This window comes from Gopherus evgoodei, chromosome 8, assembly GCF_007399415.2.
Source record: "Gopherus evgoodei ecotype Sinaloan lineage chromosome 8, rGopEvg1_v1.p, whole genome shotgun sequence".
NCBI classification, from domain to species: Eukaryota; Metazoa; Chordata; order Testudines; family Testudinidae; genus Gopherus; species Gopherus evgoodei.
In genome coordinates this window covers 17,933,115-17,956,790 of record NC_044329.1, presented here as the reverse complement: position 1 = coordinate 17,956,790, position 23,676 = coordinate 17,933,115, and the positions used below count along the sequence as shown (strand labels likewise).

General features: G+C 41.2%; 1 protein-coding gene across 2 annotated transcripts in view; it reads left to right on the top strand.

Annotated features, from left to right (window-relative positions):
- Positions 1–23,676, top strand: part of PRELID2 (PRELI domain containing 2) — a 47,542-nt gene that overhangs the window by 15,757 nt on the left and 8,109 nt on the right. For both annotated transcript variants that reach the window (XM_030571932.1, XM_030571933.1), the window contains 3 exons: positions 1,877–1,950; positions 4,331–4,491; positions 19,840–19,945. In XM_030571932.1, the coding sequence (XP_030427792.1) occupies positions 1,877–1,950; positions 4,331–4,491; positions 19,840–19,945 (341 nt within the window). The remainder of the gene's footprint in view (positions 1–1,876; positions 1,951–4,330; positions 4,492–19,839; positions 19,946–23,676) is intronic.

Sequence of the window (23,676 nt, the reverse complement as noted above, 5' to 3'; positions counted from 1 at the left end):
GCTTTAATCACTGGAACTTCTAAAATAGTGTAAAGCATTTAGATTTCTCCAATTGCGAAACGTTCGTGATACTGTCTGGAAAAGGGACACTTGCTCAGGTGGCGAAGTGTGGCGAGATGGATGCCTTTGCTGCTGTTAATGGGTAGATAGTGTTTGTGTTTGTAATTTAAAATAGATTTACTGGTAGGCACACTGGAAAATTGCCACTTAAGCACACTGCCTGATATACAGTGTATATAGACTTGGGCCATTTTATTTTAAAATATGGGGGAATAACATCCATACAAAAGAGAGTTGTTTCAGCACAAAAAACAATCTCTGTTTCTGCTCTTGGAAATGCGCTCAAGCTCTCATTTTTTGGTGAGAGAAGGACTTCTGCGTTTCACCGTACGGCCCAAGCTGCTCATGAGTGCTCTAGTAGAGACCCTCTGTCTCCCAGATTAGTGTGATGACTTTCTGGGGAAGAGATACAAACAAAGTTTATTGATTTTGCTACCATTTTCAGTCAAATGGAAATATGTAGGGCTAAACTCTGGCCTCACATTGAGAGGAGGGATGGTCCAGTGGTGAGCCTGGGGGATGTGAGATCAGTTCCCTGCTCTGCCACAGGCTTCTTGTGTGACCTTGGGCAAATCACTTAGTGTCTCTGTGCCTCAATTCCCAATCTGTAAAATGGCCACGTACGTACCTAAAATAGATCTACATGATGGGTCTTAATTCTAGTATTCTGCTTTGTGCAAGCATGGTATCACTGAGCAGCCCCGACATAGTGAAAATGGTACACTTGCAAAAGTGTATTTTGAGGGTAAAATTGTACCCATATGCACTAAGCAGGGCTTTTCTTGGGAGATACTGGTTTATTTGCCATGTAAACATCTCATATTTAATATTTACCCAGTGTACCATCAGAGCCCTTTCACAGCCCACAGATCCCACCAGATAAACTTTTTGAGAAGACATTCTTTTATCACGGAGAACTCTCTTTCTTTAAACTGGGCCATCTGCCACTTGGCTTCTCCTTTCGCAGCATACTAAGGTTTCTGTACTTGGTCTGGTTCATTAAATATTAAAATGCAAAGAGATCCTGAAAGCCAGTCACGTTTTTGATGATGCTAAATAACTATCATTTGATTTTTAATAGATAGCTTTGTCCTTGTCATTGGGCCCAATTCAATATAAAAATAAATGAATAGTCAGAAGAACTTGCTGTAGTAAGAAGGAGTGTATTCTGTGTGCCCGTAGGATGTATTTGAGAATATTAAGTGGCGGAATGAAATAAGTGGAAAGCAACGTTTTGGTCCAGGCATGGGCTGACTGTTAAACAGTCCATACAGACTGAAATACTTGCACTCTACTTTTTCCTCTGTTCCCAGATCATCAACAAAATAGTGCCACTGAAAATGAACTCCTTTGCTGCTATGTTCCAAATCCAGCTCTGACTTCAATGCTTTCATGCCCACTTATGTGAGGGCTGAGTTTGGCTGTGTGCAATGCTGTGCCCCTTACAAACACTAGTATACATGCCAATATGTTTGTAAAATACCATTTGTTCTCTGGCTGGTAGGGGGTGCTATAGTGTAGTGATGGGCACAGATACCCTCCTAATGAGACTGAGCCCAGATTGTCAGCATCTGTCTTGTTTACCACTTTGTCTGGCAAAGGAGAAAGAATACTGTGGCTACTCTAAATAATAATAATTAATAAAAAACACAGTCTAATGCATCGTTAGTTTGCCAGCCTTCCTGTCTGCAGTTTCATTCTCTTGCTAACATCTCCAGATATTTTATTTTTATAGATAAAAGGCAATATTTGCCAGTCTAGCTATTCAATCTGTCTTATTTATTCTTTTTTTTTTTTTTTTTTTTTTTATGATCAGATTTGTCCACAGGGATTATTTACAGAAGGAGAATTGCAACATGTCAGAATGTAATTCCGGAAATCTTAAGAAAGGTAATTACTTTAAATCCAGGTTAAGCTTGGTTTTGGATTATATTGATTTTTTTTTTAAAGTGATACTTAAAAAAACAAAACAAAAACCAAACAACTATCCTGATACAGGCTTGTGATGCAATTTACGTGAAAAGACCAGATTTTTAGCCAGAAGAAAGTTACAAAATTTTTTCTTTGAAAAATAAGGAAAAGGTTCTGTACAAATAAGTCTTACATTTGGTTAGGAAGGACAAATCTGCAGTCTTGCACAGATTAAGATATGGGTGGTGGCATCTCTTGTGTACCTGGGAAATTGTTGAAGGATTCATCTTGACTATTTTAAATTGTTTTCTCTCTTAAAGCAAGCTGCTATCCTTTCATGGAAGCAGGTTACTGGAAGTCCTTGGAATATATCTGTGTGGCTATTACTAAAGTGTGATTTTGAATAATTGTACATGTTTTATAAAATTTATGTAATTGCCATTTTTAGTGTGAACTGAGGGTTTTAAAGAGACGTTACCCCCCAAATAATAGGTTTTGTAGAAACATCTTAAAGGTTGCCAGCTCCCTTGTAGTATTTTCCTTTTTTGATAAAGCTCAGCTCCTAGAGTCCTGTGATTACTTGAAACTGTTAGCTTTTGTTTCTAGCCCTCTTGATAGAAGAGAGAATCTTGAAAATGTGACCCAAGTATATTCTGAAGTCTCAGAAACCAAAATTCAAGTAAAAATAACCCTAAATTATTATCTTAAAGTGAATCTCATGATTTTTTTTGGGGTGGGGCGGAGGGAGACCTTGTGCAAGACTTTTCAGTACTTGAGTTTGGCACTTCTGCAGTCTCTTACAAAACCTACCACTCCAGAAATGCTGCCATAGATTTTTATTTAAATACCAAAAAAACATATGGGGGAAAAATGAACATGGCAAGGAAGTGTTTTGAATTGCAAACGCTGTGAGTGTATTTTCATTGGCTGTATTCATGGTCAAAGCTGAAAGAAATGCTCTTTGTATTCTTTGTTCGCATAAGTAGCAAAAAGTACACTATCTTGAAAAGAAAATCATTTTGATTGATCCAAGACACTTGTGTCACAATCAAAACCAACATTTATAACCCGACAATGTCACTTCAACTCCACTCCATTTCTATACTCCTTTGCCATCCCTAGAAGTATTCAGTCTAGAAAATATGAGGTATCCCCACCTGGTGAGTGGGAGTGTAGCAAATTCAATATAGATGACCTAAGGAATCTCAATTGCACTGCAGTGATGAGAGCCCTCACTCTTTGTGTGCAGCGATGTTGTGTGTCAGTCTAAGGATATTCGAGAGATGAGGTGGGCGAGGTAATATCTCTTTATTGGACCAACTACTTCTGTTGTGAGAGAGACATGCTTTCGAGCTGCACACAGCCCTTCCTGTGTAGCTCAAAAGCTTGTCTCACTCGCCAACAGGAGCTGGTCCAATAAAAGGTATATTTCTTCACCCACCTTGTTTCAACTAAATGTCAGTTGATGAAAATTAGCTTTAATTTTATTAACAGCTTGTAACTTTTCTTCTAGTTAGTACAAGAGCATTTATGCCCATTATATCTGTGTCTTTATTTTACATCCTTCTTCCATGCAGGAAAAAAGTAAATTTCCACCTACCGGACATGGAATGCAAAATGATCCAAGGATGTGATTCTCACTTTTGTTCTGTCCTTTGTGCACTGTGTAGAAGGGTGAACAGAGTAAATGAGTTCTAAAAGCATCAGGTCTGGCTGAGGAGGAATTCTCCCAGTGTAGGAGCGGAGAAAGACAGTCGGAAGCTGGCTTCTGATGATCCTCTGAAACCCCATGGTAGAGAGCATGATTTGGCAGGAGGGGTGTGTTGGAGGTTGAGACACAATATACAACTCTGTGGGGATTCTGGGCAGTGCTGCTGCCCATAAGCAGCTGGGAACACTCCGCTGTAACTTAAGTAGCTCCTGAGGGGGTAAGCAATTTTGGGGCCCAGAGCAGCCCAGGAACAGGAGGGTGCAGACATAGGTTTGTGCTGCACATTTTAGTTTTAGCTAATTGTGTCTTGCATGCAATAGTAGTGAATGGGCTCTATTAGAATCCATCATTTTAAATAGCCCATAACCAGTTAGAAATGAAACATGATGTAGCTAGATCATTTATTTAGCAGTCCAGGAAATCTGGCTGGGGACTGAGCAGTTTGCATAAATCGTTGAACATTTGCATGACCTCACTGGCATCTATTAAGGTCAATGTGTATCGTTAAGGATTGGCTGCCGCTGATGTGCCTTCATTCTCAGTGTTACTTCTCAGTTTTAGCATACAAGGATAAAAATAAATTCTAAATATGTGAAAGTGTTTGGTCTCAAAATTCTGAGTTTTGAAAGTTATCCTTACACTTGACAGGTCAGTGTCTTAAAAGTGTCTGACATCTACTTAGAGGAAGAATCTTGGCTTAATATGCAGGAAAGAAATATGGTTATGAAGTCTCATTGCCTTACCTGGACACAATATGCATCTTTAAGTGAAGAATCTGTCTTCAGGGAAAGCTTGGAAAATCCAAATTGGTAAGAGTGTGTGTTTTATACTCAATCTAGTGTGTCAAAGATGACATGCAGCCCTAAAAATGTTTTCCTCTTTGCCTTTTGAGCTGGTAACTAGAGATGGGCCTAAATTAAATCTCTGCACCCAAACACCTTCAGATGTTGGGAATGTTCAAGTCCTTTTTTCTAAGTCTTCTTGGCTTGGTCTCATCTCTACTAATGACCAGTTGAAATTTGTCCCTTACGTTAACACTGTTCCATCTTAATTCACTCTTAGTGTGCAATGTAAGTATTGCTTTTTATTTATTTTGCCTTGTGGTGGTCTCTGTGAAACCTACCAGGGTATTCTGGTACAGCCTATGTTACTGCTGAAAATTGTGAAGACATTTAAGAAAGGCCTCATCTTTAGCCTAAATAAATTCAGTTCCTTGCAGATGTGAACAGACTGAATATGGGAGAGGAGAACCTTGCTATCAGAAGACAAACTTCTTGTCCTTACCAATCACAAGAATGGTGTAGAAAGTGTCCTGGGGCCTGTGAGCCTGTTTTGGGGTTTCTCAAGTTTCCTAGAAAAGTAGTTTGTAGCTGTACCCATATTGCATCCCACATTTGGGGAACAAGAAGATTGCCATGAAGGCTACATTGTACGTAAAAGGTATCTATAATTTGGTCCTGTCAGTCTTCAGTATAAAAGCCATTCCCTCTTGAATCAGGCATTAAACTGAGAGGCCTTGAAACTAGAGGCTGAAGCTGAGAAATTACCCCAGCCTCAACATGATCCATCTGTTTCTCATAAGTCACAAACAGAATAGGCGAGCCCGAATGATGACTGCTGCACTCTGCTGCCATAGGATATTGTGCAGAAATCAGGAAAGTAGATTTTACATGAAGTTTTAACAATTCCCAGCCTGTGAAATAGAAAAATGTAAAGGCAAGATCTTGTCTGAATGAGTTTCAGCTTTGTGTCGGATGGCCATGGTGGAATTTTCATTTGAATAAGTAGAGAACTTATACAAAGGAAATAAAAAGAACTTCAGTTATGTGTAAATGTGCAATCTCTACAAAAAGCACTGGGATGTGGTTAGTAAGATAAACGCTTAACCTTTGAGGGTTTTGGACCTGCATTAGTTTATTTCTCTGTTCAACATGTCATGTTGTTGAGTTTATGAGGAGCCTGCTCATGCTGCTGTTCCCTTACTGTGATATTTAAGGTTATGGCTATACAAGCTGTATCTAGCATTGAACATCAAGTGGTTGCACTTAAACATGAGCAGAGGGTATGTGTGGACCCAGGTAAGGGTAAACCATATTTATTCTTCTATACTGAGTTGTAGTAACCCTCAAGTCCATTGCGTGTAGTCCCACCTATGGTAAATTGCCAGTGGATAATGCCTAGGTATGTCGCCAGCTGGAATTACTGATTTCATTGTTTTTTGTTTGTTTGTTTTGGGGTGGGGAAGGGAATAGGTAGTCTTTTGGGTGATTTTTAAGTAGAGAAATATTCAGAACCTGTGAATTCATTTAGCAATGTGTTCCTATCACGGTTGGCTTCTCAGCAGTGTTGTGGTTAATGCAGAGTTGGGGTTAACTTGTACTTCTTGTCCTATCTTCACTTTCTGTACCTTCCACTTTAAATGTGCAACTTGCTATGTGGAGGTTCCAGCCCAACATGTAACTCAAGCGTATCAGCCACATTTTGTAAGGACCTGTTGGATTTCAACCAGGAAGTATGAATTGTACAAATACAAGAAATTTGACTCCTCTTCCTTTCCTTCTTTATATCTATCCTGTCTATCTAATAGCTCTTTTTCTGGTGGAGCCATTTCTTGGGGGAGAGCCAAAGGTTGCATTGCTTGGAAATATTCAATGAACACAACTTTGAACTGCTCTACAGTGTTTTGCTATAGGGCTATAGTAAACTTTGAAAGTGTCAGCTTTGTATTTGTGTATTCTTGGCTTATTTATCAAGAACTTTGCATGTAGACTGCTCACCTTCTTTTCTTAATTTGTTTTGCTAGCTTTGAAATGGGCATTCTAATAATTTATTCTGATGAATAGACTTGTCTGTCTAATGTCACTGTGCCTTCTGTAAGTACTTCAGTAGCCTCTGTAGAAATGCTATGTTGTAAAGTCTAACAGTAACTTTTATGAAACAAGTCATTCTTTCTACTGTCCCTGCTTAGTGTCGTCATAGGAGGCATTGCTCCCCTTTTCACCAGTAGTGAAATCATACCGGAGGACAGGGCTAGTCCTTGGTATTCTGAAGTCTCAGATGGCTGTTCGTGTTTCCTCTTGTGCATTTTATTTTATTTTCAGCCACCCTTTCCCAGTAAACACTGAGCTCTAAAGATTAATCTTTGACTCCCAGCTTCCAGTTGTTCCTGTAAATCTGTAACTCTTCTTGGGAGTGGATTTGCTATATGAGATCAATAGGTAACTTCAGTGCATTAAACTTTCTCTTTATTTTACAAAGCAAAAGTTGTAATTGTATTCGAAAACACTTTAACTGTCAAAATGGATGCAAAATAGATGCTTTATGCTTAAAGTTCATATAAATCTTTCTAACTCTTTTTTCCCCTAAAATGAGAACCCACGTGTAACCCTATAACAAACCGGTTCACTCAGGGTTGACGCTAAAGGAATAGATTTTGGTTTCAAATATCCAAGGAATTGGTAGAAATAAATGTTTTTTTTCTTTTAAATATATGCCATTCCACTTTCCTTTCGTCTTGTCCTCTTTAGTTCCTTCTTGTATAGCCTTGCCCAGTCTTCTAGGACTGAAATGGTAACTCAGCATCAGTAATGCTGAAATGCAAGGGAGGAAAACTGCAGTGGAATATGAAATAGTTAGGAATTGCTTGATCCATTGCAAATGTGATCAAGTCACCAATAATTATTTAATTACAGTGCCATATCTATATGCCATATATAAAATAAGAAATATGGCATTGTATGTATATGTGTAAAATATGTATGTGTGTGTATATAATTACATCTGAAAGAATAAAATGGGAATTGACTGCATTATCAGGCTACCAGAGGAGAATGTTGGAGTTGCAGTCAGACACAGAACTGCAGTGAACTCTTACAGCTCTTTTAAAGAAAGTTCAGTTTCTTTCTGGAAGTTATTTTTTAGAGCTACATCTGTGCTGTGCAATTAACATGCTGTTCTTTTGCCTTTTGGTTACAGCTCCTCTTGTTTTACTTGCCTATAAGCCATGTTCCCTGTCAGTTATAATTAAAATGCTTGTCTTTAGTGAGTGCATAAATGGCCAGTTTATCAATAGGGATTCTGAAACATATCAAGTGGTTTTAAATATTGCATTATAACTTCCTTCTATAAGTGAAGTTTTCTGTAGTCCTCTAGGAGACAGAAATCACTGCAATTTTCCTTTAAATCCCTTGTCTGCATAAGTCCAGTCATGTGGATTTTTCCATCATACAAAGAATGAGCTCTTCAGAGTTCAGTGCACCTTAATAAGATGAGGCTGTGGAAGGTTCTGATGAAAAGTTGAAAAATTTTTGGAGGTGACATATTTAAATCTGTGGAGGAGACCTGCCACTGGAAATGAGTAGAAAAGCAACGCATGGTGAAGAGAACGGTAAATGGTGCTGATTAGTAACAAAATTGTGCATTATGGCCTACAGTGGGAGATGTTCCGAGAATGAGAATCCATCTTAATCTAGATGTGACCACAGAAAATAATACAAAGAGACTGTTTTCATGGGCAAATTCTTCTGAAACTCCTTAAGGCATTAACAGTCTAAAGAGAAGAATGGAATTGCAAACCTTATTCAGTCATCTTGTGGCTAGATTGTATTTATATAATCTGCTTTAATGTGATTTAGTTAATGATAGCATCATAGCAATAAATGAAAGCAAAGTCCTCCTTGCTAGTATGAATTGTGATGTGCTTTTCGAGCAGGTTTCAATGAGTGTGCCTTGCCGGCAATTCTAGGGTAAGTGACTAGCCCAGGAATTTAAAATGTAAAGACACTGGGCTGTTCTGATTTAAAAAAAAAATAAAAATTGCATCACCTAAAGGTTCCGTAGGTCAGAAGCTGACTCACAGTGGGACTTCTTTTACAGGCCCTCCCCACATGGAAATTCTCCTGAATTGAGTGAATTCCCCAAAATCACCTACCTGCATCCTTTGGAAAGGTGGGCATTGCTTTGCTGTGACAAGAGTGCCCTTCCTTTCAGATGGATGTTTTCTGCAGTGGCCTATTCTAGAGGCAACTTGGGTGTCACTACTGTGTTGAGAGTGGATGGCTACTCTTTGGGGGCTAAGTAGGTGCAAAATATCTTCTAAGTGTTAAATACTTGGTGTCAGATTCTGATCTCCATTGTGCTGGTGTAAACTCAAGTCACCTAAATTAACAACAGTGTTGGTCTCTTGACTTGAGTAGAGCTGCTGTGGATTTATACCAAGGTGACTGAGATGTGACTCAGATCAAGATTTATTATTTGTATTATCATAGTGCCTAAGAGCCACAGTCATGGATCGAGTTCTTTGGGCTATATTCTATAGGAACACAGACCCAAAAGATAGTCCCTCCTGAAGGAGCTTATAATCTAGATAGAATCTGTCCTGTAGCATTTTAGGGTTCCTTTTTATACACATTATCCAAATGCTCTTCCTGCTAGCCAAGTCCTTAAAAACCTACGTAGGTTCTTATATGGCCCATATCACTGTAGTCTTCCTAGTCTTTCCTCATCTGGAGTTCTGTGGTCTCTCATTTTTAAAAGAGAATAATTCAAACTGGAACAGGTTCAGAGAAGGGCTACTAGGATGATCAGAGAAATGGAGAACTTGCAAAACAAGAGGAGACTTAAGGAGCTTGGCTTGTTTAGCCCAGCAAAAAGGAAAGCAGAGGGGGAGATATGATTGCTCTCTACAAATACAGCGGGGAAGAAGAGGGGTTATTTAAGTTAAGGACCAGTGTTGGCACAAAAACAAATGGATATGAACTGGCCATCAATGAGTTTAGGCTTGAAATTGGATAAAGGTTTCTAACCATCAGAAGAATGAAATTCTGGAACAGCCTTCCAGAGCAGTGCGGGGGGAAAAACCCTAAATTGTTTTAAAACAGGGCTTGATAAGTTTAGAGACTATGGTGTGGTGAGATTGCTTACAAGAGCATATGGCTCTTTCGCAACTGCTATTACCAAACATCTCTGCCACTGAAGGCAGGGCTCTAGAGGGGAGGGCTCTGACTCAATGCAGAAAAATTTTCCCAGGTGTCTAGTGGTTCTTGCCCAAATGTTCAGGGTCTAACTGCTCGCTGTATTTGGGGTCAGGAAAGAATTTTCCCCCAAGTCAGATTGTCAGAGACTCAGGTGGTTTTTCGCCTTGCTTTGCAGCATGGGGAATGGGTCACTTGCTGGTTTAAACTAGCGTAAATGATGGATTCTCTGTCACTTGAAATCTTTAAATCAAGATTCGAGGACTTCAGTAACTCAGCCAGAGGTTAGGGGTCTATTACAGGAGCGGGTGGATGAGGTTCTGTGGCATGTGATGTCCAGGAGGTTGGACTAGATGATCATGATGGTTCCTTCTGGCCTTAAAGGCCTTGGCTACGCTTGGAGGTCTGCAGCGCTGGGAGTTACAGCTGTGTTCATACAGCTGTGTAGGGAAAGCGCTGGAGTGTGGCCACATTTGCAGCGCTGTTGGGAGTGGTGCATTATGGGCAGCTATCCCACAGAGCACCTCATCCCATTTTGGCACCGTGGGTTGTGGGAAGGGGACAGAAGGGTGCGAGTCATTCTGCTTCCTGTCCCAACGCCCCGTGATGCATCGCTTTGCATCCCAGTTTTTCCGTCCACGTTTGGTGCCATTGTGACTCTCCCAATGGTTTCTGTGCAGCGTGATTTCTGTGGGAAATGGAGCCCGAACTGCTGAGGACTTCGCTGACGAGTGTCACCAGCACATCACATTTGGCAGTTGAGCTATTACTTAAGCTCCAAAGTGATGAGGAGTCTGACGATGATTGCGAGTCGCCTGATGCGTACGACACCACGTTGCTTGGAACGCCACTTTTGGGCTCGGGAAACAAGCTCTGAGTGGTGGGATCACATCGTCATGGAAGTCTGGGATGACGAGCAGTGGCTGCAGAACTTTCGGATGAGAAAAGCCACTTTCATGGGACCGTGTGCTGAGTTCGCCCCCACCCTGCGGTGCAGGGACACGAGATTGAGAGCTCCTCCTGCCGGTGGAGAAGCGGGTGACTATTGCAATCTGGAAGCTGGCAACTCCAGACAGCTACTGATCGGTCAGGAACCAGTTTGGATTGGGAAGGTCGACTGTTGGAGTCGTTTTGATGCAAGTTTGCAGGGCCATTAATCGCATCCTGCTAAGAAGAACCATGACTCTGGGGAACGTGCAGGACATTGTGGATGGCTTTGCAGAAATGGGTTTCCCTAACTGTGGAGGGGCAATAGATGGGACACATATTCCTATTCTAGTACCACCGCACCTAGCATCCGAGTACATTAATCGGAAGGGGTGTTTCTCTGTGGTTCTCCAGGTGCTTGTGGATCACCGTGGGCGTTTCATTGACATTTACACAGGCTGGCCTGGAAAGGTGCATGATGCACGCATCTTTCGGAACACTGGCCTGTTCAGGAAGCTGCAGGCAGGGCCTCCTTTCCCAGACCGGATGATCGCAGTAGGGGCTGTTGAAATGCCCCTTGTGATCCTTGGAGACCCCACTTACTCGTTAATGCTTTGGCTCATGAAACCATATACAGGGAAGCTTGACGGGAGCAAGGACCGGTTCAACTACAGGCTGAGCCGGTGCAGAATGACTGTGGAGTGTGCTTTTGGCTGTTTAAAAGGGCGCTGGCGATCTCTGTATGGGAAGCTGGACTTGGGGGAAAGCAGCATCCCTGCAGTTATATCTGTGTGCTGTACCCTCCATAATATTTGTGAAGGGAAGGGTGAAACATTCAGTCAGGCATGGACCTCTGAGGTTCAACGCCTGGAGGCTGAATTTGCACAGCCAGAGAGCAGGGCTACTAGAGAGGCCCAGCACAGGACTTCAAGGATCAGGGATGCATTGAGGGACGAACTTGAGGCTGAAAACCAACAGTAATGTTTGATGCCTTGCATGGGAGTGAAGTGCAGTGGTTACAGTGTTAGTAGGAATCTGTTTTTCCTAAGCTGATTTGCAGTGCCTGTTTCTTTCCTGGGCTAAGGTATCTTTGACTTGAAACTGCTGAGCTTCAGTTCATCTGCAAATTTGACACCATCAGCTCAGGATTGAACAAAGACTGTGAATGGCTTGCCAACTACAGAACCAGTTTCTCCTCTCTTGGTTTTCACACCTCAACTGCTAGAACAGGGCCTCATCCTCCCTGATTGAACTGACCTCGTTATCTTCTAGCTTGCTTGCTAGCATATATCTTACCTGCCCCTGGATATTTCCACCACATGCATCTGAAGAAGTGGGTATTCACCCACGAAAGCTCATGCTCCAAAACGTCTGTTAGTCTATAAGGTGCCACAGGATTCTTTGCTGCTTTTGCAATAATAAAGACTGTTTTCAAAGTCAAGAATTCATTTATTGAAAAGAAAATAACTTCACAGACACACAACATTTTGGGAACCTAAAAGGGCAGGGGGGTGTGGTGGGGAACTGTACAGTTACAGGTTTGCATATGTCCTGTCTGGAGTGCTGTGCAATGACTGCTGCACTTCAGGATTAAAATGCTGCATGGTGATGGGGGTTGAGTGCAGAGGGTAAGGGTCGTAGTTCTCAGGGCTGGTTGGTGAACGTACAGGTGTTGGAGGCAGCTGATGGAGGTAAGAACCTGGATGCTGGGGAGTGGGGTTTGGAGCTGACATTGGGGCACAAGAGAAAGAGCTTTGGGACGGGGAGGGGGTGGTGCGATAGTGCTCTGGCTACATAGCTGCGAGCGCCTGGATAGAGTCCGCTTGGTGCGCCAGGATGCTTATCAGCTGCTTTGTACTTTTTCTTCCTGGCACTGTGTTTCTCTGGCGGATCCTGCTTTCCCTTCCCTCTAGTCCTGCAGTTTTTTATTCTCTTCTGGCAGAGTGATCCATAACTGTTTGCTACAGGTCGTTTTTTGCTTTTTTGCGGCTTCTTCCGCAGGTTTTGGAGTTCTTTGAGCTGCTATTAACATGGGCAGCTGAGAACTCAGGGTCGCTTGTGGAAGGAAAAAAAGGCAACAGTTAACAGAGGCCAGCATTGTTTATATCTCAGAAAGTTATTCCCACACTTCAGCATAATTTTCCCATACCAAATAGAGCGCACATACCTACGGGAGTCCTGAATGGTGAGTAAGGGGACTGATTGCTTCAGGGCTGTGCTGGGGTTTCTGTCATTGGGGGAAAGCAAACAGCTGTGGGGGGGCACCTACACTGAACACTCTCCCAACATTCCCACAGGAGTTAATCCTTGAAGATATCTTGCTGCTGCGGGTCACTTGGGAAGAGCGGGAGGTTCTTCTACAGCAATGCAGATTCCGCCCTGGCCCCTGTGCAGCTTGCCTGTGTGCAGCAATGGTCCCCACTACCCCTCGCGGCACAGTGACTCGGACGCATTAGCCTGACTGGGACAAGGACCACAGTGGCTCTCTCTGTAAACTTGCGGAAGTGCATTGCCCATGCTCTGGCTGAAACTTTTGAAGAGATTACCGAGGCTAATTCCTGCGACTTGATACACCACATCAATGGACTATTCCACATCTAGGCATGCATGCATGCAGCCCTAACCCTCCCTCCTCTCCTGAAACACTTCCATCCTGAAAATAAAAGCCACTCACTGGGAACCCACTCCTCTGTTTGTCCTTCACCAAGTACCAGCTGCTGCTACTGGCTGCCTTACTCCTGGCTTGAGAAGAGCTCCTGCATGCCTCCTGGGACCCCGGGATGTCTCCCTCTACCCCAGTACCCTCACTCTTGGTTTCCTCCTCCCTCCCCCCCCTGCTCTGAAGTGTCCATCGTGGTCCTCGGATTGGCAGTGGGCTCACCCCCAAGTATCGCGTCCAGCTCTTTGTAAAAACGACAGGTCGTGGGGGCAGCACCAGAGCAGCAGTTTCCCTCACGGGCTTTGCAATAGGCGCACTCCGCAGCTCCTTCACTTTAATCCTGCACTGCACCGCGTCCCGGTCATGGCCCCTTTCCAGCATGGCCCTTGATATCTACCCATAGGTATTGTAATTCCTACAGCTGGAGCGCAGCTGTGACTGCACAGCTTCCTCCCCTAAAACACTGAGGTCCAGCAACTCGCCATTGCTCCATGCGGGGGCTTGTTTGACGCGTGGAGGCATGGTCACCTGGAAAGATTCACTGATTGTACTCCGCACCTGGCTGAGCAAACAGGAAAGGGATTTTTAAAATTCCCGGGGCATTTAAAGGGCGGGTCACCTGAGGCCAGGGCAGTAGAGTTCGAACTGATGAGCAGAGTGGCTGAGCAGGCATTCTGGGATACCTCCGAATACCTCTGGAGGCCAATAACAGCGCTTTTGGTGGCCACACTGGCGGAGCAGCGCTGCATCACTAGCGCTGCAGTCGTTATTCCCCAGGCAGAGGACGAGTACAGCCAGCGCTTTATCCAGGAAGATACAGCGCTGTATGTGTCTTACTCACCGTCCACACTTGCAAGTTGCAGGGCTGTAAAGCCCCCACCAGCGCTGCAACTCTCCAGTGTAGCCAAGGCCACAGTCTTCGAGGCATTCCGAGAATCACAAACATTAATTATCTTACCTCATGGGAGGTAAGGAAGATATATCCTCATTTTACAGATTGGGAAGTGAAGCATGAAGCATAAAGAGATTAAGTGACTTGTCCAAGGTCAAATAGTAAAGTCTGTAGTGGAGCTTGGAATTGAGCCCAGATCCTCCTGTGCCTTACCTACAATACCATACTTCCTCTCAAAAGCAAAGGTGATGTTTCTGTTCAGGTACACATGGATACAGTTATGCTAAGTACTGCTGTTTTTTTTTATTTTCTTGCAAAGTAAATTCATGCTCGGAGGAACTCGCAAGGACCCTGAGTTTGGAAAGCTTTTTAGCACCTACTGGGCACCACTGTAAGTAAATAAGAGAGCATTTAAAATGGCATGATCAGGCAAATGAGTGAGACATTGTGAAATGAATTACTGTACCTGTTTTGAATTACAACAGGTATCTGCTTCAACACATGGTATCTATGCATTGCTTTGCTTTCCTGGGCACTGGAAAAAGATTTTCCTGTGCCTCTCTTTTTTCTGAAGTCTACACTCTCTGGTATTTCTGTACAGAAATACCATATTATTGGCTAGCCTTGATTTTTTTCTTGGTGTCTTTTGAGATCTCTTGTCAATCCACCGAAGCCATCAGAACAGTGACAGATGGTTAGGTGAATATGCTGTCATTAATGTGAATTTGTGGAGAAGAAATAAGTTAGTCAATGAACTAGCCAACTGAGATGTAAATACAGTGTTGGAAACCTAACCTCTGCAATTCATTAAAATGAACTAAAGCCCAAAATGCTGCCCTGCTATTGTTCTCAGTGAATGCTGTGTTACTGTATAAGTGAGAGGAAAAAAAATTAATCAGAAGAATGTGAACACTTAGAAATTGTTTAAGAAAAGTTTACTAGATGCCAAAAAATCCACAGCCAAGGAAGAAGGCCACATAGTTTTAAAAAAATTGACCTGGCTTAGAGGGGAAGAGAAGGTAGCTATAAAAAATAAAATATATATAACATGGAAGAAAAAAAGTTGATAGTAGTGAATATTAATTGAAAGCTAGGAATTGTAGAAAATTGATAAGGGTGGCAAAGGGACACAAGGAGAAATCTATTGCCAGCAGAGTTCAGGACAACAAGGAGTTTAGGTCTATTGGGAACAAAAAGACTCCTGACCTTGGTATTGCCCTCTTACTAGACGGAAGTGGCAGAATTATCAGTAATAATGCAGAAAAGTCAAAAGTGGTCAATAAATATTTCTGTTCTGTATTTTGGGGAAAAAACAGATTATATAGTCTCCAGATGATGATGATGATACACTTTCCATTCCACTAACATCCAAAGGAGTATGTTAAACAGTGGCTACTGAAGTTGGACACTTTTAAATCAACAGGTCTAGATAACTTGCAGCCAGGAGTTTTAAATGAGCTGGCCAAGGAGCTCACTGGACCATTATTGTTGATTTTCAATAAGTCTTAGAACACCGGGGGAAGTTTCAGAAGACTGGAAGAAAGTGAACATTGTGTCAGTATTTTCAAAGGGTAAACAAGATGATCCAGGTAATTAAATGCTTGTCAATCTGACATTGATGCCAGGCAAGATAATGTAATGGCTGATATGGGACTCAATTACTAAAGGAGTGTAATATAATTAATACCATAGGTTTGTGGAAAACAGATCCTATCAAACTAACTTGATTTCCTTTTTTTGATGAGATTACAAGTTTGGTTGCTAAAGGTAATAATGCTGATGCAATATACTTAGACTTCTGTTAATTGTAAACAGGGAATCATTGAGCCGAGTGTATTTCTAGCATGGATCCATAGAGATCCATTCTTGGTACTACGCTATTAACATTTTATTTTTTTTATCAGTGACCTGGATGAAACATAAAATCATCATTGTTTAAAGTCCGCAAAAGAGACAACCTGGGGGAGTGATAAATTAATGAAGAGGGCAAGTGGCAATCTGGATTGCTTCGTAAACAGGGTGCAAACAAATGATACATGTTTTTAGTGCAGCTAAATGTGTGTATCTAGGAACAAAGAATGTAGTCCATGCTTACAAGATTGGGTAATCTATCCTGCGAAGCAGTGACTCTGAAAATGATTTGGGGGTTGTGGTGGATAATCATCCAAATATGAGCTTCTAGTGTGACGCTGCAGCCAAAGGGGCTAATACAATATTGGGATGCATAAACAGGGGACTCTTGAGTGGGAATAGAGATATATCTTTATCTCTGTATTTGTCACTTGTGCATCCTCTGCTGGAATGCTGTGTCTGTTTCTGGTGTCCACAATTCAAGAAGGATGCTGGGAAATTGGAGAGCTGCAAACCTGCCTTGTGGTGATAGACTTGAGCTCAGTCTGTTTTAGCTTAACAAAGAAGGATAAGGGGTGACTTGTCTACAATCTGTAAGTATCAACATGGAGAACAAATATTTGATAATGGGCTCTTCAGTCTAGCAGAGAAAGGATAAAACAATCGAACAGCTGGAAAATTCAGCCTGAAAATAAGGGGTAAATGTATATCCTTGAGAGTAATTAACTATTGGAATAATTTACCAAGGTTCATGCTGGATTCTCCATCACTGGCAATTTTTAGATCAAGATTGGATGGTTTTTCTAAGAAGATTTGCTCTTGGAATTATTTTGGGGAAGGTCTGTGGCCTGTGCTATGCAGGAGGTCAGACTAGATGATCAGAATGGTCCTTTCTGCCTTGGAATCTATGAAATATGCAGCACAGCCAGGACAAAAATTATAAGGGCTATTAAGATTGTGTTGTGGGGTTCAGGTGCTTCAGGTGAGAAGTTGTGCTTCAGGTGACAAGTTGGTAAGCAGCTGGACTCAGGAAGAAATTTCTTCAGTGTTACTGTATAACAGAATTGGCTGGATGCAAGCCCCCCCGCCCAATACTTGGAAGCACCTAATATATGCTACTGTCAGAGAGAGGACAGGGGATGGTCTACTGGCTTGTTACACTATGGTTGTTCATATGTTCCTAAAACAAAATGTTATAAGGCTTTGAAATGTTTTGTATTCCATCTAATCAATCAAGGACACCACTCGTCTGGTAGACTTTGCAAGATTCAGACTTCACAATTTTAATTTCTCTTCCATCTCTTGGCCCCTGCCCACCCTGAATTTTAAAATACTTTGGCATCAGTTTATGACAGACTATCTGAAAACTGTCCTTGTTATTACAGAAATGGGGCTGCTTGCGTTTGAAATTACAGTTTGTAAAAGTGCTGGATTGAACTGCTAGATTTACAGAGCCATTCCCTAGTCTATATTCTGTGGAAAGAATTTTTCCAGGTCCATAAATACTGGAAATGCAAGACAGCACAAACACTTTGACCTTCTATCTCTGCTTTTAAGAGCTTTGCTAGTTTCCAGAATGTGGAAGGATTTTTGAAAGAGGAGAGGGGGACGGAATCCCACGACACAAACTTTGTTTGCTGTTTGGCTCTCAAGAAGAGTATCCAGATCCCCTCAGATGAACCTTACTGGGATTATTTGGCCCAGAAATGGCTGGAGAACCACACTTGTTCCATTAAGATGTACATACTTGCAAGCCCCTTCGTTTTCAGTTTAAACCAGTTTTTACCTAAAAATTCCTGGGTTTTACAAAAAGTGTTCATTTTTTTCCCCTGATTTTTTTTTTACCCTACTTCTATATCATTTTATTTATCTATATATAAACTGGTTTTATTAGGAAAAATACATCATGCAATGTGTTGTTTTACGATAATACACTAGTCTCTGTGTATATGCAAAGCTGCATGTTGAAGTAAGGCTATGTATTAGAAGATACACACAATAAGCAAACAGGCATATACACAAACTCTGAAGGGTGTGCACATCTAAATGTACTGATGAATCTCATGCCCACCACGTACACACTTCAAGCTGTTAGCAGATAACGGTTTAAAGATTTGACACACTAAAATGGGAAGAAAATGAAAATCTGTATCAGAATGTTTCAGAACACAAGTAGTCAAAAATTGAAAAACAAAAAGGAGAAAAGGATAAAGCTGAGTGTATGTGCTGCAAATGGTGTGGTCCAATTATTAAATGTAAATATTATAGTTCTAATATAATAGTTCTAAGTCTAAAACAGTAAACTGTTTGTTTATTCAAATGAAAAGTTTTGTTTGGGGATTAGAGAGAGTGTTTTATTCAGAGGTGGCATTCTGTTTTAGTTCTCCAGCAAACCACATTGATGAACAGAATTCAAAGCATTAATCTACTGAATACTTCCCCATGTTTTTCCATCCACCACAATAAATGCTGATATTTCCCCAGAAAAATTAAGTTTTTAGCACTGATTTTTCATCTGTTTTTGTTGTTGTGGTAATAAACACTGGGAAAAATTAAATTTAAATAAAAACTGAAAATGAAGGGCTCTAAACTCATTTCAAATGCACTCATTGCTCCATGTGTAGACACTTTTCATAAATTCTCACATAACAAAAGCTTCCTCGCTAGAGGACCTCACATGGTCTAAATTTTAATTTTACTTTTGAAAGCCCAAGCAAGCTGTGAGAGCATTCCTTGACACTGTCTGAATAAGAATATTGCTAGGCTTTTTGTACTAAAGACACTTTAATTAAACTTCCATCACAAAAACAATTAGGCCAAATTTGCAATACTTAACTAGTCAATAATTTAGTAGCTAGATCTCATTAATAGACTTCTCGCTGTGACTGTGTTGTTGTAATGATGTGGCATTGCCAGCTGTGTGCAACAAGAATCAATCAGTGATCAATATTTTCCGTGAGCTTTTTTTCTTGTTGTTGTCTCCCAGAGTCATGAAAAAGAAATAAAAATAAATAAATCTTAACTTTATGGGGTTGAGTCTTCATGGTGGCTTTGTCTGTTGTGGCCACATTCCTGTTTCTGAGAACAGTTTTCCTACACACTCAGCATCCACACTATAGAAATTGTTCCAGCTTGAGAGCCGTTGAACCAAACTGTCAACCCTGAATACGATGGAAACCACTTGCAGCCAGGGGGTGTGGCAGCACCTCGGCACTCCAAAATTATCTTTCTTTGACTCCATTACATTGTTATATTAAGTTGCATCAATCTGAAGGACAAAAGCAAACGAGCTTGGTTCAGCTCAGTTTACAGATGTGGAACTAAGACCCAGAGACACTGAGCGAGGTCACATCACCACAATTGGTTACCTGGTGGTCAGCCTCAGCAAGGTCGTAGAGACTGAACTACACTCAGACATTTAGAAGAGAAATATCCAGGTTAGGATTGAGGCTTGCTGGCTTGCCAGTGTGGAAGTTAAGCTTGTTTTGCTGCTGCTTGTTTGCGGATGCAAAGGACCTTTAGTGTTCAAAGCTGTCAGTATGGCCCAACCTCACCAAGAAAAGGGGTGTGTGTCTTTCACTGTGGTGGCTTCACCCACCATTCCTGCTACACCTTTCACCACCATTAATTTTACAACAATAACAAAACCATTTTGAGGAATAACAATGTGTCTTCCCCGATGATGGACAAAAACACTGTTCTTCCCTGCCCACAATAGTACCCTCATTGATCCACTTGTCTGAATCTAAGCAGTGAATTTTGATTTTTGTGCCTGTTTCTAAAATATAGTTCATAATAGAATTACTGTCCATGCATTTAAAGAGAGGATTACAATCGTTACATTCCTGTTTTATAGGACAGAGTTCATCCAGAAAGGGAGAATATCCATTACTGGAGCAGGGTTGCTCAATTGTGTATTGGAAGCTTTTGCTCAAACCTTTCTAAATCAAGGAGTCAAGAAGGTAGGTTTAATTTATTATTTATATTTGTTCCTAAAATTACATTTGAAATCCTGTCAAATTCTGCCAATCCCTAATAATCCAGTTTGGTTTTAAAATCTTAAGGAGTTGAAACTTGGCTTCTTTACCCATCATATAAAAATAACTTTGGTCTTTTCCTTTAATTGTAAATAATAGAACAAGAAATGGGATACAGTTTGAATATGTAATAGTAATTTTCCGAGTGTATTTTTAAATCATTTGGTTAAATTCGTTATTCTCATTTCCTCTAGATGTTGAAACTTTTTTCCTGCTAACATTTCAGTGTACTAATTAATAATAGCTTATCGTTTTATAGCACTCTGGCATCCAGTCATCTTACAGTACTTAACAAACATGCATGTATGGCTCACTTTCCCCCCCGTAATGCTGGATGCTTCAGGCATCTTAATATATTTACAATAGCAACAGTCAATCTTCTTGTAACAATTTTATATGGATCAATAATCTTGTCTTTTTGGTAAGAATTATGAAAGGAAATAAGCCACTCTGGTATACAGAAGTGTATCCCAAAGGAAATAATATTCCAACATCATTAGCTTGAGGAAGGCATATCATATTGAAGATCTGGGTTTACAAACAAAAATCTCATGCAAATTATTCACCATGAAATTGAATGATGTAGAATTCTTACATTCGTTGGATGTGGGGGTTTTGAGGAGGAGGAAATGTTGGTGTCCAACTGGCTCCATATGCAATTTTTCATCAGCTAGAAACGAAAGAGATGCTTAATTAAGCCTTTTCACTGAAAAAATACACATCTTGAGTGTTTTGACAGGTATGTTGCTTTGATGTACATAAATGTGGGTGGGTGACCAGTGGTGCTGCATTTTCATATTGGGATATAAATCTTACATAACGCAAAAAATGTAACTGACCTAAATTTTCCATTATGTACAGTGTTTTTTTTTCTTTACCAGGAGTAATTTCACTTTTTAAATGTACTTAAAGGACCCGCATTGTCAAAGGTGTATTCAGCTGACTTCTAATTAGGAACAGATAAAAATGATAGACTTTTGGGGTGTAAGATTTTCAAAAGTACTTTTTTTGCATGCTATCAGGTCCCTCCATTCTCGGAGTGAGAGCAGTGTTTTGTATTCTTGGCATTACGTTGAATTCATTCAGGGTGGGCGTTGGACTCCGCCAAGGGTGTGTCTCGTCCCCACTGCTGTTCGTGATTTTCCTGGATAGGATATCAAGGCACAGCTGAGCTGTGGAGTGTATGTAGTATGGGGACGTGGAGGATGATGTCCTTCTTGCATGTTCAGACTGTGATCTCTGATGTTTTTGTTGCCGAGTGTGAAGTGGCTGGGATGAGAATCAGCAACTGCAAATCGGAGGTCATGGTCCTCTCCCAGAAGAGAGTGGACTGTTCCTTCCAGGTGATGGGGGAGCAGCTGCTCTTAGTGGAAGAGTTCAGCTGTCTAGGGGTCTCGTTCACGAGTGACGGTGAGCGGTAGTGTGAGATCGACTGGCAGATTGGTGTGGCGGCAGCAGTGATGTGGGCGCCATACCTATCTGTGGTGGAGCAGTGGAAGCTTAGTTCTTGGATGAAGTTTTCTCTTTACAGATCACTCTACATCCCCATCCTCGCGTACGGCCATGAACTTTGGGTAGTGACTGAAAGGACAAGACTGTGGGTACAAGCAGCGGAAATGAGGTTTCTTCGCAGGGTGGCTGGGCTTACTCTCTGAGACACAGTGAGGGGCTTGGCTATTTGGGAGAGCCTCAAGTTACAGCTTCTACTCCTCCGGATTGAGAGGAGCCTGCTGAGGTGGTTCAGGAACCTGATTAAAAAAATGAGAGACTGATTTGAAAAATATGGCTCCAGGTGTTACACTTAGAGAAATATTTCAAACTGTGGTTTTCATTTTTTTTCCCCCCTTAGGTTACTATTGCTACACTAAAAAGCCTTATTCTTTTGAAATAACTACTATAAATCTTTATTTTGTAATGGGTTAAACTTTAAGCGCATTACTAGTATATCACAGCTTGGTTGGGGATTTTTAACTAGAAAGAGCTGAGAATGAGAGAGTTCCATTTATACTCAGCTAAAATATATGCTCACTTTCAGCGATAGAAAGATAATCTTCTGAAGTGTTAAAGCAACATATACTTAATAAATGAGCACTCTTGTGTTAGAAAGATTCCTATAGCTTTGGGTTTGCTGTATTCCCAAAGGCAGCACTAGGTGAAGATTAATTCATATAGAAATATCTGCTGTTCAGAATTGTGCCAGTAGTAGTTCAATTAATCCTAAAGACACAATCTTGAGACTATTAATAAGGAGAGTCATTTTACCCCTAATGAATTGCCTTTTTCTGCATTGAAGAAGAAATGTATGAAATAATTCATTAAGACCTAATCAATCTTCTTGAGATGCAGATTTGTATCTGTACCAAACTTATATCATGTAGCCAGAAAGACACTTCCTCATTATACCTGGTATTTGTAGTGCTTATAAAAAACAGAAGTATAATACGGTCAGGATTTTGAAGAGTTTACAGAGAACATACCCATCCTTACCCCCGATCCCCTGCCACTAGTCCACATTTAAATCCTACATTTTTAGGGATTAAAATGAGAGAGGTTATTATGGTGGGGTCGTGGGAAGTGGAATTGAGGGGACTGGAGGGGAAAGCATTGAGAGAGAGCATAGGCTTCAGATGGAGCAACAGAAAATGCTGTCTTAATATTTACAGTTATGAATAGACGACAATCAGGTGTCTGTTTTCCCACACAATCAGTATTCAGTGTCTCTGAATTTCCTATCGTAATAGAATAGAAGGCACTTCTCTATTCATGGAGCACTAGAGACGGTGATTTTGTTTTTTTTTTTTCAGTAGGTTTCATTACTGAGATATGATCTCAATAACTGTTAAACTGTGTTTTTAAAAAAATGGAATGACTGAAATCTTTGACTCCTACCTCTAAAATTTCTTCTTCGATTTAAGTGAAACGTTGACCAAAAATTGTACCCTGTGATGGGAAATAAGCTGTGATGTGTCAGAATTATTCCTTTTGTTTTGTAGAAGTTAGGAGTTGGAGCTTGAAAACTAGCCTTTAACAGGAAAGTGAACTTAAAAGAAGAGAGAGATGTTGCAGGAGGGCCTGGGTTTTTATTGCTGCCCTAAGGCTCTTTTTATAATACTCTGACAGTGTAAAGGAGCCCCAAACCATGAATGGTTGCTAGCACAGAATTGACCAGGTGGCACAGGGTGCATGCTGGGGAAGGGAGAGGGGAAGTCATTGGAGTTACTTTCCTGCTATTCTCTGCTTTCCATGGGCAACCAGAGTGTAAGTTATGGCAGTTTTGAGACTCGGGGAGTGCAAAGGTGGCTTAAAGCACCAAGTGCAGGATTGGAGCAATGGAGAGTTGAGGCCGAAATCTTTCTTTATAATCTAGTGAATGCTGGTGTATCTGCTTGAGTAGTTGCTACATTACAGGGGGGAGGGATAGCTCAGTGGTTTGAGAATTGGCCTGCTAAACCAAGGGTTGTGAGTTCAATCCTTGAGGAGGGCCACTTAGAGATCTGGGGCAAAAATCAGGACTTGGTCCTGCTAGTGAAGGCAGGAGGCTGGACTCAATGACCTTTCAGGGTCCCTTCTAGTTCTAGGAGATAGGTATGTCTCCTATTATTACAGTCAATGCAGAAAGTAAAGAATGTAAATAATTTTTCCCCCTGAACATTTCT